This window comes from Siphateles boraxobius, unplaced genomic scaffold, assembly GCF_051911475.1.
Source record: "Siphateles boraxobius isolate OS27281-9 unplaced genomic scaffold, OSU_SipBor_1 12, whole genome shotgun sequence".
NCBI classification, from domain to species: Eukaryota; Metazoa; Chordata; class Actinopteri; order Cypriniformes; family Leuciscidae; genus Siphateles; species Siphateles boraxobius.
In genome coordinates this window covers 11436158-11457049 of record NW_027508722.1, presented here as the reverse complement: position 1 = coordinate 11457049, position 20892 = coordinate 11436158, and the positions used below count along the sequence as shown (strand labels likewise).

Below are 20892 nucleotides of genomic sequence, written 5' to 3'. Positions count from 1 at the left end.
ATTTCAGCTGTGCCATTCTGGATTGCAGAAGAATAGGATGCAGGAGAAGAAAGTACAACAATATTACTTTAGTAATAAAACCAAAACCAAAAAATGAATCCCAAATGTAATGTTTATCTAAAGTAATTTTTGCTTATTCGTATGATTGAATAAGTAACTTGTATTATTCATTTGAAAAAGCAATAGATATTTTGTTGTAAATTCAAAAGTAATGTGTTAGTAGTTACTTTAAAAAAGCTATTTAATTATGTAACTTACGTTACTTGTAATGCGTTACCCCCCAACACTGAATATAATTGATAAGTATATACACATCTAAGTGCACAATAAGTGCACATCTTCTTTTCTTTTTTTATTCATGTGCCCTCGTAATCTTTAATCAAAATAACTCCCCTTCCCTCTTGCAACAGCATCTCTTCCTGATGGCATATTTACTGGCGTGAGGGCGGGACAACCTGACACTCGCAAGAGATCACTGCAATAGCAGAACACAACGATCCAATTAATTCCCTATGGACAAAATCAAGTCCCGTCCTACTCTTTGTTTGTTTGTTTGAAAAGCCGTTTTACTCAGATATACAGTAAAATTGATCCAGAAATACTAACACTTTTCCTTCTATTCTATTTTTTATTATAAAATAAAAATACATATAGGCTACAGGCTATAGGCTGCGTTAGATTAAACTGAGAAGGGTCATAGCACTCACATATCGTGGTCTGACTTAGTTTAACTGCTTCTATTGTTCTCATTTGTAAGTCGCTTTGGATAAAAGCGTCTGCTAAATAAATAAATCTAAATGTAAATATACAGGAAAAAAGAAAATTGCAATTTCTGTTTCATACCGACTTTAAGACTGTTAACAAGCAAACCATTCCAAGACATTTAATATTACATTTATTTAAATACATAAATAATATCTTAATTTAGAAATGTTTGTTACGTTTTAGTTTGAAAAATGTGCCAGTTCTATTTGTCTTCAAAATAAAAGATGTTATATTAATAGTATTATAATTATAACATTTGGATGTCTAATGCATTTTTAAGTGTATCTTAAGCATCCAAAAAATGTTCATAACATATGTCAAATTCTGTATTTTGCCACACACACATGCATAACACTACTTCAAAAAATCTACTTGAGGTCAGTGTAGGAGGTTAGAAAAGCTGTTGTTTACCAGCACACAGAGAGGCTTAAAGAATACAGAGCACTAAGGGGAACAATCTGATCGAGCCTTCAGTGTGACGGTAAGCGGATGTCAGCACAAAACGTCATGTCTCACTAATGAGGATCACGGTCATCCTCTTTACACCCCATGCTAATGCACTTCAATCTTTTATTAGTGTTATTATACTTATTCTTTACAACAGCTGATAGTTTTCAGTGCTAAACTAAAAATCGAAATTTGTAAGATTGTGTCAGCAACTGAAATGTAATGGTATATGGTGCAAAGTGATGTAGTGATGCCACTGATTAATTACCTGACTCTTGGTGATCATGCTTTAGATAAAGCGGCTCCATTTTAAATGCTCCAATAAGGTCTGATCTTTTCTTCACCCTGCACAAAGACATTCACATTCATCAGACAACAGTCAGTTACTGTACATCAGTGTGTGTACAGTATATATCATTAGTATTTAAATGTTCAATAATGGCTAACTAATATCTTATTTGGTATTATATTATGGATCCTGATGTGACAGAGTAAGCTTATACTGAATGTATGCAAATGCTTTATCTTCATTTTTTTTTTAACAAAGTTAGAATATACAGACACTGAAAAACAAGCTACAGTATTACACAATGTAGACACAGTGTCTAGTATGTGGGAGTCTGTTTTAAGTGTTGTTCCTTTTCAATATTAAGAATAAGTGTTTTGCATTGTAATTTTTGTTCTAGTGTGGCTTAAAAGTATCTATAACAGTTTGGCCCACAGACCAAATGAAGCTCAAAGGAGCTCAGAATGACTCAGAACAAACAAAGAGAAAGTGAGGTATAAAGAGATGATATAACCTCAGAGTTGACTCAAGACAGTGCCGATCAAGTTCTGTTAAAGAGCCTACTGGTATAAGAGGGGGTTATGCATTGAGATACAATCATATTTTTCTCAACGAAGTAGCTTCTTTATATTTGTAGTATATACTGTATATATGAATGTGAGAATCTTTCTTTTTATGTATTTGCAGTACAGTAAATACTACACTAATGGTCATTGGCTAAGAAAAGTCCAGTTAGTTTTTAGAAAAGGTCACGCAACATTTGTTTTAAGGTTCAAGGTTGAAGGTTCCCTTTATTGCCATTCAGCACTTTTACAGACAATTGAGAAGGATAAACTGTTTGACAGAGGCAGGGATTCAAGATCTGTTTCCAAAGTGAAGAATTTCATTTTAACATGTGCATGTCTTAAGTGTCAAACTATTTTTTGAAGCCACTGTATACACTACCATTTCTGAATTTTTAAATTAACCATTTAAATTTTTCAAAGATTCGAACTAAGATTTTTTGAATGTCTTTGAAAAACGTTTCTTAAGCTCATGAATGCTGCATTTATTTGATCAACAATGAAACAGCAATATTGTGAAATATTATTACAATTACTGTTTTCTATTTTAATACATTTTTACATTATTCCAGTGATGGCAAAGATGAATTTTCAGCGGCCATTACTCCAGTCTTCCGTGTCACACGATCTTTCAGAAATCAGTCTAAAAGGATATAGTGTTTAGGAATTGTTATTATTTCTCAATGTTAAAAAAAATTTCGTGGGTGCCAGGATTCTAAGGATTCTTTGATGAATAAAATGTTTTAAACTTTAAAAATTTAAACTTTTATTTAAAATACAAATCTTTTGTAACACTATAAATGCCTTTACTGTCACTTTTGATCATATTAATGCATCCTTGCTGAACAAAAGTATTAATTTCATTCAAATAACTCAATAAATAAAAATCTTACTGCCTCTAATCCTTCGAATGGTAGTGTACATCAAGGTCAATTTGTGTCTTTACTTTCTTTCTATAACCATGACCGCATCTGTTTGCCTAGTGCTGATATGAAGGGCAGCTGGAACCGTTTTCTCTGTTGACTGACAAAGCTGACCCATATGTGATGGGATACAGTAGATTGGGTCAGAGGATAAATTAAATAAGCCTTTTGACACTTACCACAATGCAGAGCAATCAAAGTTGACCAGGAGCCATTTATGAGGATTGAAATTGAAAGAGTCTGCGAACTAAAAGAGAAACACATTTTGATGTTTTTAACACTTAATCTTCTTGCGACAGTGGGCAAAAGTCACAAAAATTGCCTGCCATTGGTAAAATTTATGAGATTTTCACTTTGAAATAAATCAGGGATGATCACTAGAAAGTTTTTAACATAAATGTCAACAACTTCAGATTATTAAAATATTAAGCTTATTAAGTTTATTCAGCTACAGCGATGGGGATTTCCTGGAATGATGTGTGTTAAGGCGGGCGTAAACTGTGCGATTTTTGTCCGATTTTGAGCCAAATTCTGACTCGTGCGACCCTTTTTAGGGTCGGGCCACTTATCAGCTTTGTCGTGCAGAAACGAGAGGCGATTAACCTCTCCCGGACAGGCAATCGGATGGTCAGATGAATTTCTGCAACGTCAGAAATTTTGGTCGCTACTCTTGACTATATCGCACAGTTGAAGCAGAGCTAAGAACTGATTAACCTAAACTCATTTTTTTCCCTCGAGATTTCCTCGACGCATGCGCGAGAACTGAACAAGAAGTATTAGAAGAAGAACGTCCTCTTCTCAGTTCTCGCGCATGCGTCAAGGAAATCTCTTGAACTCTCGTCTCAGGCCCACAAGGAAGAAAAGGAATATTCGAATAAAGTCGTTATTTATATTTTTTTTTTCGGAAAAAAAGTAGTCTCGTCGCTTGATAAACTTATAGTTGAGCCACTGTAGGCACATGGAATATTTAAACATGTTCTTTAATGACTTTCTGGGCCGTCAAGTTTCATTCCCTTAGGCAGCCTATGTAGCAGTGATCCACCTCTCAGATTTAATCAAAAATATCTTCATTTGTGTTCCGAAGATGAACGAAGGTCTTACGGGGTTGGTACAGCATGGGGATGAGTAATTAATGACTTAATTTTCATTTTTGGGTGAACTAACCCTTTAAGTTCTGTAGACATCAAACTAGCTACAAATTATTGTTGCTTACCTCCAGTTCGTGTTGCAAAATGGATAAACCATATTACCCACGTCTTCCAAGCCACCTGCGATGTAGCTACTGTGGCTCTTTTATTAATTTGTTAAATGCTCATGTTAAACAAGCTGTTTTTTAAATAGAGCTCTTTTTAATTTTCATTGATGCCTGATTTTTACAGTGTTCGGACATAGACTGTTAATAATATTAATTATAGACTTATAATTCATTGAAATCAACCTAAATATTTTCAGGGAATTTGCAATGAGGAGTAAGCTTCTATCTAATCTTCGCAGCATGTCGGTTATGCAGGGATGCGCTATAACAATTATTGCATGGCAAATGAATTATAATAGCTTATAAATTTAATAATAAAATTAGGCCTTCCCTAATAATAATACAATAATATTAATAATTTAATACATGCACTGGAAATGCTAAATACTCTTGATATTGATAGCTGATGCTTGTTTTGACAATATCGCTGGATACACAATATCATGGTGTATATACATCGGCAATATCAGCACGGGGGTTTATCGCACATATTTCACACGTATAGTGTGAGCAGTCAAGTCGCAGCTCGGTGATCGGACCGTATAGTGTGAGCAAATAAAACGCAAGCTTTGGCTTTACATCGCATGCAATCTACTCGTTAAGTGTGAGCAGGTAACCATGCTGAAATCGCACAGTGTATGCCTGTCTTTATTGTACTTCTGCGGCGGGGCCTATTTGGCGTGTCTGCATGAGAGCGCCCTCTGGCGTTCAGATGGAGCAGCATTTACTACTGATCAGCCATACTGCACTGACAAGCTGCGCATAAAATAATCACAGCCTTTGCCAAATCGCATGCAGTTTCATTGCGATTTTTGTGCAGCCCTAATAACAAACAAACATCGAGAAGCCAGGCAACACGAGAAATACAGAGAACCAAAAAACAAGGACACACACCATCTACAATCTATATTAGACAAGGAAAAAGGGAAACATAAGGGCTGTGTCCGAAATCACCCCCTAATAGGACTCTGTTTGAGGGAACAGCCATTTATATTGGTGTCCGAAACCATAATGGAAGTTATCGAGTGAACTCATTCAATCTAGCACGTCTTGTTTTGGTCATGTCTCATGTCTTTGTCATGTGATTCCCTGTTATAGTCATGTGATCCTGCCATGTGTTCCCTTGTCTGATGAGTCATGTTGTCATTGGTTCATTGTTTCATTGTTCACAGGTGTCCCAGTGGCTATTCATTAGTCCTTGTGTATTTAAGCCCTCATGTTTGCCATGTGTCCTTGTCAAGTATTGTTTGTGTAACCACTGTTGGTAAGCGTTCTGTTCATGTCAATGTTTTGGACATTCAATTTTAATTGATAATTAAATTGTTTAATTAAGGTTTATACATGCTATAACCCATTACAGAGTTCAAGATAAAACTTTTCATCTTATTACTGAAGCTTTCAGTTTGCAAAGTTTCAAATAATTCTTAAACAGCAAACACAAATTTTGCACCACTCATTTTTCAATTTCGTTCACTCGTAACTATATTAGTGGAATACTGTAGATAATAGTGAATGAAGGTAGAGTGTGCGATGCACAAGTGTTAACAAGCTAACAAGAAGACACACCTGGGAACAATCAGGGAACTAATCAACATGAAACATTATAAGGGACTAGAAACATGGCACAGAAACAGGAAGTAACACAAAAGTCCAAACAAGACATGGGGAAGATATAACAAGGTTTTAAAGTTTTACATATGATGTTTTGCTAAGATCGTCTTTATGACAACCATGACATCTGAACTGTTTGGGATTTTAAGATAATTTTCATCATATTAAATAGGTCCTAACAGTATCTAGCAACACCAATAACAAAGGTGCCAAATTCTGTTATTCATTTATTTATTAAGTGATTGCTAGATTTGTCAATATTTATAAAAATATATATATATATTTTGTATTTGGGCAAGAAAAAAACGATTTGTGAAAACATGGATGGAGGTTGCACCCAAACATAGGTGAATAACTTTGAATAATTTAATCCAAAATAATTCCTTGATGCTCAGTTTTGGAGCCCCTTTTATCCCAATATTCAAAGCATCTGTGTAAAAATAAAGACTGTAATTTTGAAATATGAAAATAAAATTAAAGATGAGTCATCTATCCCCTACCTGTTGGATATGAACTACTCTTTGAGTCCTGACTCAGATGCTGCTGTTGATTGTGAGTTTGATGCATTGCATCAGTCCAATGAGCATTCGAACTGAGCCACTATCTCAAAGTCTAATCTTTTTGCTCACTCTCCCCTTTCCAATATCCTTTCTCTCTGTTGCAATAAAGAAGGCAGACACTATCATGACGGTCTGAATGTTGCCATGCTGAGTCTTGCCTGTCTTTCACTCCCTGGCTACCAACTGCAAACAGGAAACAGCAGCCTGCTGTCATTCCGGTCAATAATAAAAACCATCGTCTGAGCAGGGCAGCACTGTCTGCACTATTGTTTGAACTTGTGATAATAATAAACGGTGATATTTCTTTAGTGGGGGAAGAGGGAACTTATCTAAAGGTCTTTCTTTGCCTCAGGAAATTACTTTAGCCTTATCATTGCGACACCCAGCTGGGTGCCACGTCAACTCAAAGGACGATCAGGGATGTCTAATTTCCCGCCCATTCCACAAGACATCGCTCATGCCAGCTCGCATCATTTGTGACATTTAAATACTCTCAATCGCACACACGCGACTCCGTCCTCCACATGCCGTTCCCAAAGTAACAGGATCAATTGTTGAGCCCAGCGCAGACTGCTCTTCTGTTATCACTCACACCTTTCAAGGGTTTAAGAGCAGCCTGTGTGAAGTGTGCCTAAGAACACAATGTGTGATTTGAATGTTATCTCACCTCTACTCCATTCAGGAGGGGTCTAAACTCCGGACAGATAAATGCACTCCCAGCATAAGCGGCATCAATATGCATCCAGATTTTTTCTGCATTACCTGACAAAGAAATATTGACAATGTTTACATTAAAATATTCATCAAATATTGATTTTATTACAACCACAAATAAGCTACAACAGAAAATAACAATAAATAGTATTTGGTCTTACAAATAGGGCCGAGCTCAGTGATGCAGTCAAAAGCACAGGATGGAGTTGTTCCTAATGTCGCACACAACTAAGAGAAACATCCAGAAAATCAAATGGATTTGATTAAATCATATGAATTAATATGTATTGATTTTAATATTTGATGTGCTACTCAAACAAATAAGTCAACAACCTACAATGTTCAATGAAAAATTCATTTGATCCCTGCTTGATTTGTTCATGCTTATTTTGTCATTCTTCGAACACAAATCTGCTGGCTGAGCCTGGGGCTAATTTGACTAATGTGATTCAGAAAACAGGCTCTCCAAACAGCATTAGCCATCATGCAGACGGTGGGGGACAGGTTCAGAGAAAGAGCAGAGACAAATGTACAATTTATTCTCATTTCATGCTCTCTAACAGTCTGAGTGGCTGCTATCTTTCTACCACGATGTTTGACTGATTCTATAATTTTGTACTGTTAATTTTATACAGCATAGTGGATGGACGTTATAATACTAATTGTACTACTATACTACAATACATGTACAGTCAAACCAAAATTTACCAACATTTTTCACATTATCACAGTTTATTCGCTAGTTTAGAAGAACTCAGAGTTATCAAATCAATTGATATTTCACTGGTTTTGACCATCCTTCTGTTATACTGTCTCACAAATTAATTAGGTTGAATAGCTGTCAGCTGTCATCTGTAAATTTAAGTACACAATTAGATAATACCAATTTAGGTAACCAATTACCAAGAAATACTTAATTTTGTTCAGTCTCATTTTCGGACAGAAATGTTGTTCTAGGATCAACAAATTATGTTGAGTAATAATAATAATAATAATAAGTAATAAAACTACTTTGCTTTATTTATTATTTTTCACTAGTGATGTGTTGTTTAAATGAAGCATGTGGTGATAAGATACATACAAAAAATGGAATGAGTCCTGTGGCTCTGTCTTCCTCTATAACTCTCTGCAGTGCATCTCCATGCACAGAAAACTTATTGTCAGAGAGAATCTTCTTCATCCTCACCCCACCTATCAACCCTGCCCTCTCCACCGATGAGTGCGCCTGAAAATCAACAAAACACTGCAATGTTATTTCTGAATTAATGATTGTTTTAAACACACGACCATTACAGTCATGGCCAAATATTCCTAGTTTTCAATTAGACTTTTACAGACACATATATACTGTAAGCACATTCATAAACAAGTGGCACTTCACTGCATTATTTTACATTTCCATTCAATGAGAATTCTTGCTAATAATCCATACTCCTCCCTACTAACTCTACTAAAGTGCATGTTGAATGATGTGTATTATCTTGCAGACTTGTAGTTTATGTACTGTAGGTTAAATATACCCTTGCATTAGTCTTTCATCTGGGCTTGTTGTCTCACCTGATCAGATGAGTAGGCGACTAGTTTGGATGTAATATCTGCCTCAGATTGGTCAGGATGGTCAGCCTGGATCAGTTTGACGATTTTGGAACGAGCAGCAAGAAGAGCCATGAGAGTGGCTTCACTGGCAGTGCCCTGTATGAACAAACAGAATATTTATTTATACATTTGAACATGTCTACACAAGTACACCAATTGCTGCTAACTATATTGAGCCATTCTCATAATTGGTTGGCATGTCCAATATTATTTGAGACATAATTTCTCTCATCTTGAATATTTCATTGAGCGAAACAACCTCAATCAATATCCCCTGGTGATTCAGCGGTGATGAATTTTCATCAGCTCTCAAGCTCTGTTTTGTATGTTCTCAATGAGTGAACGAGAAGACTTCCACTTGAAACCCCTCAATAGAGATCACCTCAGCTCATTGTGAGTCATGAGCTGTCTTTGATTTCCCTTTGTCAGCCTGACAGCTCACACCCACATCCTGATTACTAATGATTCAGTTTACAGGAAAACTACTGCCACATTTGTTTGGCAACACAAGTATGAAACCAATTTCAAATTTGGAGTGAAAATGTCAGTGATTGTAGTTCTGTCTAGAGAACTCGGAGTGATTGGCATGGTAATGGGTGTGACAATGTTGTATGTTGGTCTTGGCGGACTAGATCTGCTACGCTGCTGTTGATGCTTTTATTGTTGTTGCTTCTGCAGCAGAGCAAGTACGGGACTTGCTACTGCCAGTACATATATGACATGCTGCTGTGAGCAAGTAAGACATGCTGCTGCTGTACAATATAGCGTACATGAATTACCCCCCAACAGAGCAGGTGACATGGTATTTGACAATACAATACAAGCCAAGTGTACTGTGTGTCAGAAAACCCCCCACCTCCAGCAGATCTACCGCCAAAACATATGCTGGTGTGTTGTGAGCGCACTGGCGCCGTTGTACTGTGGCTGCAGTCTGGTGGTGGTTGAGGAGAGACCCCGACATGATTGTAAAGCGCTTTGGGTATACAGTAATACATATGAAACGCGCTATATAAATGTCTCATTCAATTCTATTCTATGTTCTGATGCTTCTTCGAAGAGCCATAGGAACGTGTTTATGCTATCTATGTCTGCCTGGCCCTTTAGTTGAGTATGAGAAATGGGGCGTATGCTTGGTCTAGGCAGACTAGATCTGCCTACACAGTCTTCCCCTGAGCAGATCTAGCCGTTAGACGTTTGGGCTGCTTGAGGTGCATATAAGGTGCGTGAAGCATCTCGCACTGTTGCCCTATGTGAACTAGTGTACCCCTTTTTTCTTTTTCTTTTTCTTTTTTTCCCTTCTTCAAGGAGTGTCCCTAATGACTTACCAATGTAGTGTTCTACGTATGTCTACCAGTGTATATGTGCGACTAAACTAAGTAGTCTGGGCCGTAAGGCTTGGCTCTGGTGGCCTATTAGATGGCCTATGTGTGCCTGGGCCTGCTTTGCCGAATGGCTTAACTCTATCAGCCTGTGACTATGTGCGTCTGGGCTACCATGCCGAATGGCTTAACTCTAGTGGCCTATGACTATGTGTGCTTGAGCCGAAGCTCAAACATATCCAATTAGAAAGCGCATTATGTGTGGCTTTAACAAATGGTAACACATTCCAGGCTAATAGTTATGAGAAACCCCTCACAACCACCCGAGCAAATAGTATGATGATTTAGCATCGTTTGATAATCGTCATTGTCAAACCCTCTATATTCCTATTTGTAAATGTGGAGTCAACTGATGAATTATGGAGTATGACTACGAGTGTTCAGCTGACCGAGCCCGAACACGCACGAGAAAATGAAACATCAGCCTTGAAAAGTGTTGTTGGAAGTTGGTAAATAAAGTAATAGCCCCAGTTAAATGGCTATATGTTTTCTCATGAACATTTTCTCATGTCCACTATGCGTAGTCGCAGTAACCTTGCGTAAAAGGCTTGCTGCTGCTGTATCTTAACACGTAGGCTATCTCTGCTGCTGTATGCTAATATTTTACTCCTGTGTCAAATGCAAGATTGTGAAACACCTTTCTTAAACCAAGTTGTGTTCATTGTTTGTTGTTTCATAGATTAAGCAATATTAATATTTAAACGTGAATTGCCTTTCCTGGTTCTGAAACCCAGTGTTCCCAAAATTTAGTGATGCTGCTTAATGCAGATGCTGTATAGCAGTGTCCACCAAGAGAATAGAAAAGTTCCATTAACATTAGATTTACGAGTCATTATTTTACGCAATTTGGGAAAGAACTCAAATATTTGAGCTGATATTCTATTAGGCCCATATCCGTTGACTGAGTTACATTACTGAACCGTTACTTCTTGGCATTTCATCTGTCCCATGCAATGGTTATGTCAACAACACAATTTGAGAGTGGATCCCACGTCACTCCTGAACTTCGCAGCTGCACCCGACTGTCTGTCCTCACCACGCATGAACACTTGTTCAATGAATGACACATAGTCGCTAGATCGTGCAAACTGCTCGCTCATCTTTAGCCCGTGCGATCTCAGAAAGTGCCGCTACATCAGTGAGTTGTGCAAACTGCAATGAGTCTCGTATTTACACTCTTGTTGTTAAGGCAATACGTCTGCGTTCCAAGTAGTGAGTGATTTTGACTGATAATAAACGCCTCTGATGGCCACCACATATGATAATGACATGTCCGTGATCAAATCGCCCATCGCTGCAAACGCAACGCACCGGGATCCTGACATTCTCCAGTGTACACACACACACATACCCGGTGGAGCGTTTACCAAAATGATACAGCATCACTGTGGGGCTCTGCTTTAGTTTGAGAAATACATGAAAACTGCCTTGCACGCTCTAGCTAAGTTGAAATGACAATTATCATTCTATGTGTGAGCAGTCAGTCTAAACAAAAGGTATCCGACATTAGCATACATAACTGTTCGTCCTGTATTTATGAAATAATATATGCCCAAATATAATTCTGCCAAAAATGCAGCTGCTCCCATACTTCGTATGTAAATAAGGCGAATACATTGTTTGTATTTTAAAAATGGTAATGTTTACATTTCATGATCGTCTCATTACCCGACACATGACTCAAATTAGCAAACACATACGGTGTCTACTTGACCGCAACGTCTGCTACTGCTGTTGATATCCGTTAAGATTGCAATCTGATTGTTGCTGGTGTAAAAATAATGGGAAATGCTGTGGCTTTGTTATATATCTGATACAAATAAAAGCCTTTCACTTTAAAGACTTCAGAAAAGCTTTACTCCGTATCCTTACATTGCCTGCTTGCTGCTGCAATAATATAAAATGCACATTCTCTAGCTGCTAGTGCTAATGATTAACTCTAGCATTAATTCAGGACTACGGACATGACACATGATTTAGACCTTGTGAATGGTTAGTTCATAAGGAATTGATTAAGCAGACTAGGCAAAACAGTGATAGCGTAAAAACCATAGACTGTAAAAAAAATATGGACATAGTGTCTGTGACGTCATCCGTAGGTTTCTGAAGAGCGTTTTTGAAGCTTAAAGCTACACTGTGTGATTTTTACCCCCATCTAGCGGTGAAAAGGTATATGACCATCCAGTGAATATTAGTTTCTGTTCCTCTCAATTCCGATTTCGTTTTAACTCCTACGGTGGCCAATGTAGTCCAAGATTAGCATGGCTTCCAGTTCGACCTCGTCCATGAGTGAAAGGTGAAGCTTGAACTAACCGTATGTCCCTCTTTGGCTAATGTACTTTCAAGATGGAGGGGCAACATGGCGACCGACATTAGAACCCCCCACCCGTATGTATTTTCAATGGCATATTATACACTCACGAGAATACTTTATTACTTGAACGAAGTAAATATACATTAATGAGCACATATATTTTTGAAAGAACTTAGTGTTTTTAGCAAAGAATAAACTAAAAAAGTTACACAGTGTAGCTTTAAATGGGCAGAGCCGGACGTCGCCATCTTGGCAGTGCATCACCACACGTCACTCCCGGATAACTGAAAATGGGCAAAGAGGTGGGATGTGGGTGGAGCAGAGGTGCCTGGTTGCTGAAACCACGCCCACCTAGCTCGACGTGATTGAGTTAGCTCAGGCTTAGGAACTAATGATATATGCTACTGGCACCCGAGTCCATGTTGCTTTCACATACACGCGAACCGCAGCACGGTACGGAAGCAACCGAACTCAGACCACCTCCTCTAGGTAGTCTCGGGTTCGATACCCCAGTGCGCACCCGGGTTCCATGATAGCGTTCACATTAGCGATTTTTCATGCGAACTGTGCCCCGTTCCGAACTAAACTGCCAGTGTGAAAGCCCCCTTACTTTACTTTTAGCAACTGCACCAAATTGCATATTTTTTGCTCAGTGTGGGCCTCTAATAAAAATTAGGTGTTTTTCCTCCTCAAATATGAGCTCCATATTCTCTTATATCACACTATATGAGCCATAACAGCCTAATGTATCAATTATGACACTCAACAAAAAACTTTTTTTTTGTCTAAAGGTTTGATAAACTGTTCAGTAAAAAAAAAGGATTCTTCTGACAAATTAATATTGTGATGAGAATTAATGCACTCCAACACTTGCAATGTCAAACGCTACATGTTCTTACTGCATAATTTACTTCTTACACCTGTTCTCCTCCCCTCTCTTCTGCGCCCACCTTTGCTGAAAGGCATTGCTTACAGAACCCACAAACTTCCTCATTAGTGTGTGCTATCAGTGAAAATAATGCCTGTTGCCATAGTGAGCTCTCTGAAAAGCCCAGAGACAAAACCATCCAGGAGAAGGACACTCACACACACTCCAAAGCGGCCCTAATGACAGAGCATCAAACTGACTGTCATCAGTGGGCTTTCCATACCCTGTGCTTCCTGTGTCTCTCTCCAAATGGTCACAGCTGCTCAACTGCTGCAACAATATAGATGAAATGAGCAAGTACTGCTCTCAACGCACGCCTGCCTGACTGTCTCCTCTCATGTGTAGCTTACATCTTAAAAGCCAATTTCTACTGGACATAACAATTGTCAGGGCCTAGGAAAGAAATCAATGACAAACAAATTGCTGTCATTGAAATGTATGTGATATTTGTTGTTGTTCAAAAGAAATTACCCGTAAACATGGATTGAGCATGTGGCATTTAAGTGGTTTGAAACATCCCGTTTTTGACACCTGACGCAAGATCCTGTTGTCAATTCAGATATCTTTAAACAAATTTTCGATATTACAATGCGAGTTGTCGGTTTTAAAAGACCTTTTGATTATATAAATCAACCTTTTCAGACCTACAGATGCTTAAAAGTTAATGTTCACTCACACAAACCCTGTATAAGTGATGCCATTCTAATAAACTTACAGTACTAGCAGCCAAAATCTTTTCTTAATTATCTCACCTGGATGACCCCTCCCCCTTTGCCCTCTGTACCAGCAAGAAAATCTTCTGGTAGCTTCAGCATCTTTCCCAGCCAGTCCAGCATCACTGTCTCCAGCTCTGTACAGGCAGGACTCGCTGCCTACAAAAGAAAAAATCTTGCATCAGCCTACAAGAACAGACAGGTGGCTATGGTTGGATGGATATACATATGGGTGGATGGATGGATGGATGGATGGATGGATGGATGGATAGATGGATGGATGGACAGATGGCTTACTGGATAATGGATATACATATGACTAACTGGATGGATGGATGGATGGATGGATGGATGGATGGATGGATGGATGGATGGATATACAGATGGCTAACTGGATGGATGGATGGATGGATGGATGGATGGATGGATGGATGGGTGGATGTACAGATGGCTAACTGGATAATGGATATACAGAACTCTAACTGGATGGATGGATGGATGGATGGATATACAGATGGCTAACTGGATGGATGGATAGATAGATAGATATACAGATGGCTAACTGGAGGATGGATATACAGATGGCTAACTGGATGGATGGATGGATGGATAGGTAGATATACAGATGGCTAACCAGATGGATGGGTGGACGGATGAACAGACAGACACACAGGTAGGTTTAGGTTCATAAATTGATGGATAGATAGACAAATGGACAGAAAGACTGACTGACTGGCTGGATGGATGGACACAGACAGAGAGCTAACTTGATGGATAGATGAATAGAGAGAAAACATACCCAAGAAAATCCAATGCAGCCAATGGCTCCGGATAGCATGTCTGCCAACATTGCCGGAAAAGAGTGGGCAGTAGGGAAGTATGCATAGAAGTACGGGCTGTTCCAGTGAGTCACCTGAAATAGTCCATAAATTGTAGAACATGTAGAAACAATTGTTTAAAATTTATATTCAGTGTTCATAAAAAAAAAAATCCAATAGATCTGGATTTAGATCCAGATTTAGATCTTGATCCAACCTCTGTATTTCCTTCTGTAATTTAACATTTTATCAAGCTAAAGAGTAAGGGAACTGTGATCTGTCAGATTTAGCTTGGTTGCTCTGTTGTTGTTCAACTTTACTATTTTGAACAGGGATTATGACTTCAGAAATAGTGACATTTGGGGTTTTTTTTCTCAGAAAGTTAAAGGTTAGAAGAAATTATGAAGGCTAGATTACATTATTCCATGTGTTTAGCAGAGGTGAGAGCTTGAGGCACTGTGCTTCTGTCTCTCTCTTGCAGGATTTTCCTATTGTGAGTCATTCATTAGCTTCAGCACACACTTTTAAACAAGCATTAAAACAGGACTTCTGAAAAGGAAAATTGGTCTAAGTGGACACATTGGGAAGGTTAACACCTTTAACTGAATTCAAATGTTAGTTTTTTTTCCTCTGAGCTATGAAATTAAGGTGTGGGGGAGGTTTTTCTCTGACCCAAGGTCAGAGTTTAATGATTCATTTCCTTACTATCAGATTACCAGCCACAAAAAAGGTGGACTTTGAGTAAGTCTAAGGAAGGAAAACTTTGAGGGTCTCTCAATATGGCCACTCGCCCATAAAACAAAATACATAAAGCATGGCCCATAAAACAAAATGCTATCTTTATCTGTACAAGACGAATCACATGGATGTATGAATATTTGCCCAGGTTACGCATCATCGGCATTGTGAATAACATAACTCAATCATCCTATCTGTTTAATACTTGGTAGACTATCCATTTAAATGGCGGGCATAATGTCAGTGAGCCAAATACACACAACTTTAGATAAAAGATGGCAAAGGTTCATTCCAATCTCCTGGCTCTACTGGCTCATCAAAGATCAAAAAGACTGATTCAACTAGATGTTAGAAAGAGCTCTATGTCTATAACTAGAATGTTTAAACAAATGTGGGTTTTTTTCCCCCATTGCAACAACTTTGTTTTTGTGAATTTTGCTTTCTAAAATAAAATGTCAATGATTATATTTTTGCTATAGCTGTTGGATAAGCATATGAACAAACAAAAAAACAACATAACATAGATTCAGGAAAGGGTATACAGTATACTTTATAATAAATGTAGAACTGAAATTATCCTTTTGATTAGTTTTTACAAACGTTCGATAAATTAAATGCTTACACTTTATTTTAAGGTATCCTTGTTACCTTAAATATGTTTATTTTGTGTAAATGTGTAGCAATACATTTAAGTACGAAGTAATATTAACTAACAGCGTGTACTTTCTACATAATTAGGGTTAGGGTTTGGTTAGTTGCATGTAATTATACATAGTTTACATTTATTACTATAGTAAGTACATGTAGCGTAACAAGGACGCTGTAAAATGAAGTGTTACCAATTAAATTTAAATTACTGATTATTTACAGTGACCAAAATAATGATTTGATTTTTGTGTTATGTATTTCATAAATTTAGTTTCATAGTTTTTTCCTTTAACACATTTTTTGTTAAATAGATACAAATATTATTAATAGAAAAAAAAATATAGACACATTTTAAATACAGATATTTTGCATATTCACTTTAGTATTTTATATTTTATAAGAAGGTATATTTCTCTAATCAGTGTCTATAAACAGTCGTTGCCTCTGCTATTGTGGTGCTTTTGTCACAAACGTAAACATGTTCAGTAAGTTGTACATTTGGTGGAAATTATCAATATCTTATTAGCCATCAAGACTTTTTAAGAAGATATTTTGAAGAAAATGGGTAACCAAACACTTGATGGACCCCATTTGACCAGAAACGGTTTGGTTATCGACATTCTTTAAAATATCTTCTTTTGTGTTCAGAATTCAAATTTTTGGGTGAACTATCCCTTTAAGACAGTAAAATGATGTCAGAGCTGGTTAACACTGACTCACCCCTGGCATGATCACCCTCTCTATGTCTTTGACCACATCCTCATAGTTCTCTGCCTCCTCCGGGGCCTCCTCGGGAATCAAAGGCCTTAGATATCCAGGTTCCACATCAGGGTAAACCTGCCTCTTCTCAATGTTCTCTACATAATCTGCCATATAGTCCACCATCTCCTTCCCGCGTCTCCGGAACTCTGCAGTGTCCATCGTTTTGGCTGAAAGAGGAGTAGAGTCTTTCAGTGGGAAGAATAAAAGTCAATCTGATATATAGGTTCCTTCTCAATTTCCTTAAATGAGGAGAGCTGTAATTATATTAGTGTGATTGAGACTGTTTTCATGGACAACATGATTCATGGACATGACATGAGTATTTTTATTTTTTTTTATTTTAAGAATTCGGATCAGTAGATCAGTAAACAATGCTGAAAACATATCAGTGTTATTTTAGTATTATTTCTCTTATAGTTTTTGGTTGTACTCTATTGTATGTCTAAAGTTACTACATGTAGCAAAGACACGTTTAACAAAGACAATGGAAAATAAAGTGTTGCCTAGTTTTTATTAATATTTTAACAGTTTTCATTTATTTTACTTTATTTATTTGTCTATCTATCTATCTATCTATCTATCTATCTATCTATCTATCTATCTATCTATCTATCTATCTATCTATCTATCTATCTATCTATCTATCTATCTATCTATCTATTTTTTTATATTACTGTTTATGGTTATTTTTATTTCAGTTTTAATTTTTGTACAGTTTTTTTTTAGTTAATTTTATTGTTTCAACTTAGCTGCCAAGGTAATATTTGCACACAAAAAAATGCAAGTACTGTAAAATAAAGTGCAAAATGTATGTTAAAACATAATCAACCATCATCCCTGCACAGGAGTAGCAATATATTTGCTGATAAGAACATCACAGGATGCCAAATACATACTATAAAAAATGAACAATATGAACTTTCCAAACTAAAGTTTTTACAGTGTGCTGGCATAGCTAATTTCACACATTTTGCAAATTTATTACACTGATTTTCCTCACTCAATCATACATAGGCTATTGGTTAAATTGGTTAAAATTACTTTTTAGAGCAAATATAATAGAAAGAAACTACAGTATGTCCGTGAAAGCATTGTTCTAAAAGAGTTCTGGCTGTATCAGTAGGGTTGGTGACAGTGACTACTACTAATTATTTGTATGGCTGTTATCTCTTCACCCTAATCCACATAATGCAAATGGATTGAGAAGTGTCAGTGTGTGTGTGTGTATGCAAGTGATGACTCATCCAGAAGGTGGCTGGTCGTTTTGATTACGTACTAGTAAGTACTATTAGTTGTTCATATTTGCACACGTGTAAATGAGCTATTTGAGGACATATCATGGACTTACATTGACTAACCCTATCCGTAAAAGGAAATTTTTGAATTTATTTTTGTATTTTGCAAGCATTTTTACTATACATTCCCAGATGTCCTAAATGAAAAAGAAAGCTAATTCAACTTAAGAATATTTCTGAAGAGAAACAAGCCAGCAATTGCAAAGAAGCATTTTTTGATCAGTCAATATCATAATGTTTCTAAAACAATTTTTAGGAAAGAAAACTTGCATTTAAAAGCTTGAATTAATAATCAGTCTGATTTTGATTTGTAAAGATACTTTAAGATTATAGCATGTCATGCTGCACTGAAGTAGGTGTTGTAAAAATGCAGTAACGGCTAAAGTCTGCTGACATTTGCCTTTTTAGATTTAACTGGCAAGGTGACATTTTTTTAAAATGAATATTAAACTCAACGTGCTTTATATTAAGAAAAAATGCAGATAGAAAGTAAAGACATTATCCACCTCAGTAGTTATGCATATCATCAACCTGATAAAATCCCATAATAGTCCTGTATTTGGACCTTGTACCTGGACTGTGTTCTAAACACTCAACAAGTGTTATGCTCATAATAACTCTCTCTTTCCTTTAAAAGCTTTCATTGTACTTACAGTGTCAGGCAAAAAAGAAGAGATGTCCCTCTCGTCGGTCCTCACACGCTTTCTGTTTGTTTTAAATACACATATATAAACACACACACACTGAGAGAGAGCAAAGCAGAGTGATGTGGAACAGCAGGGAAGCCTGGGGGTTTATCAGCCCTGCCACCGTTCAGACAGCCAATCAGAACGAGGCTTTCATTCAGAGCAGCGCGCACAGGCAGGGCAAAAGGAGCTGATTCATGAGTTAATGAGAACCTGTTCACTTTCCACAAACATTAATACAATTACAGACCAATACAAGTCCAGATAAAAAAATGCAACCACCCTCTGTAATGTACAGTGCAGACCATTATATCACTCTGAATAATCACATTATTACAATAATAGCATATAGCAATTGAAAAAAATGGTTTACGTACAAGATCATATGTAAGATCTCACGTAGATTATCCTGGTCAATATTTAAAGGAACTGTTATTTTGCGGTTATTATAAGCATCTGAAGTGCTTATGTACAGTTTACAGCTATTTCACATTAACATGACTCAACAATATGCCAATAATATATTGTATGATGGAATAAATGTGTTTTCTTGTTAAGTTGGTCATTAGATCTGCATTAGATCACAGGTTTCACTCTCACATCTTGAGTGAATTAGCACTGGAACCAAAGTGTATAAAACAGAAACAGACTATTTAAAAGCTAACCACAAAAGCCACATATTGAAGACATCTATCAGGTCTAGCCACCCATTAATCAATGTATGTGATCAATAAAACCATAATATAAAGTGAAGTGATGTTAAGGCCAAGTATGGCAACCCCTACTTGGAAATTGTCCTCTGCATAACCCATCCAAGTTATGAGCACCACACACATTAGGAGCAGTGAGCAGTGAACACACACACACTGCAAACTGCGGACACACCCAGTCAGGGGAGGAGTGGTACCAAAAAATCTACCGGGAAATTTCGTAGACCTGGTGGGGGGCAGTATTTTTTTGTAAAAAATATTTTTTACTTGCAAAATTATTTTAAATAACTTGCAAAATTACTTGCAAAATTATTTTAAATAGATTAAGAAAGCCACCACTGGTCACATCTATGGTTAGATTGATTTGTTTAGATCCAGTGAAGTCGTGTCCCACCACATTTTCTCAGGATCGATATTGTCCCCCACCACTTTTTGAAACATTGAGGCACGGATGTACGTAATACAAATAAATAAAATATCTCCAGTTAACTAGCAGATCATTCATTTAGTTCGCTATTAAATAAGAGATCTAGTGCTAAATGTGATGTTTTTTAAATCAAGCTGAGCGCTCGTTGCCGCTGCCATCAGTTGCATGGATACAGTTGTTATCTTTTGGCTCGCGCAGTCTTCACTCGCTTCAATCTATCGCTGTTGCGGAGACTCTCTATTCATTCCGGTGAAATCACAAAATAAAATGCACACAAACGTGTCCCTGCTCTATATAGACTTTAACCACTGATGAACATATTCAGTTTTGATGAGAGAAAGAAAAACTATACGAGTGCGGATTAGAACCCATAACCTCTGACACGCTTGGCAAAAGATCTACCACTAGACCATTTAGAAACTCAAAATATTTTGTGGATCGATGCAATTATTTACAGGTTGAGTCGAGAGGATGCACAGTTTGACAAGAGGGCAGCGGCCGCACACCAGGCCGCCAGATGGTGTTGCTAAGAACTTGCAATGTTTAACTATTATCAGACCGGCCTTTGCGCCCTCGAAACACTACCGGCCCACCGGGAAAAGTCCCGACTCTCCCGATTGCCACACCTCCCCTGCACCCAGTGCAGTGGGCAGCCATTTAGCTGTGGCACCCGGGGAGCAATTGGGGGTTAGGTTGTTCTAAAAGAGTTCTGGCTGTATCAGCAGGGTTGGTGACAGTGACAACTATTAATTAT

The 20892-nt window shown here is 37.4% G+C and overlaps 1 protein-coding gene across 1 annotated transcript in view; it reads right to left on the bottom strand.

The window, feature by feature from the left end:
- Positions 1-19109, bottom strand: part of ddc (dopa decarboxylase) — a 38475-nt gene extending 19366 nt beyond the window's left edge. The window contains exons 1-10 of the mRNA XM_077208083.1: positions 18969-19109; positions 16979-17187; positions 14854-14967; positions 14094-14213; positions 8682-8816; positions 8206-8349; positions 7286-7352; positions 7078-7172; positions 3164-3231; positions 1481-1557 (exon numbers count right to left, since the gene is read on the bottom strand). Coding sequence (XP_077064198.1) covers positions 1481-1557; positions 3164-3231; positions 7078-7172; positions 7286-7352; positions 8206-8349; positions 8682-8816; positions 14094-14213; positions 14854-14967; positions 16979-17179 — 1021 coding nt within the window. The 5' untranslated portion in view covers positions 17180-17187; positions 18969-19109. The remainder of the gene's footprint in view (positions 1-1480; positions 1558-3163; positions 3232-7077; positions 7173-7285; positions 7353-8205; positions 8350-8681; positions 8817-14093; positions 14214-14853; positions 14968-16978; positions 17188-18968) is intronic.
- Between the last annotated feature and the right edge of the window lie 1783 nt (positions 19110-20892).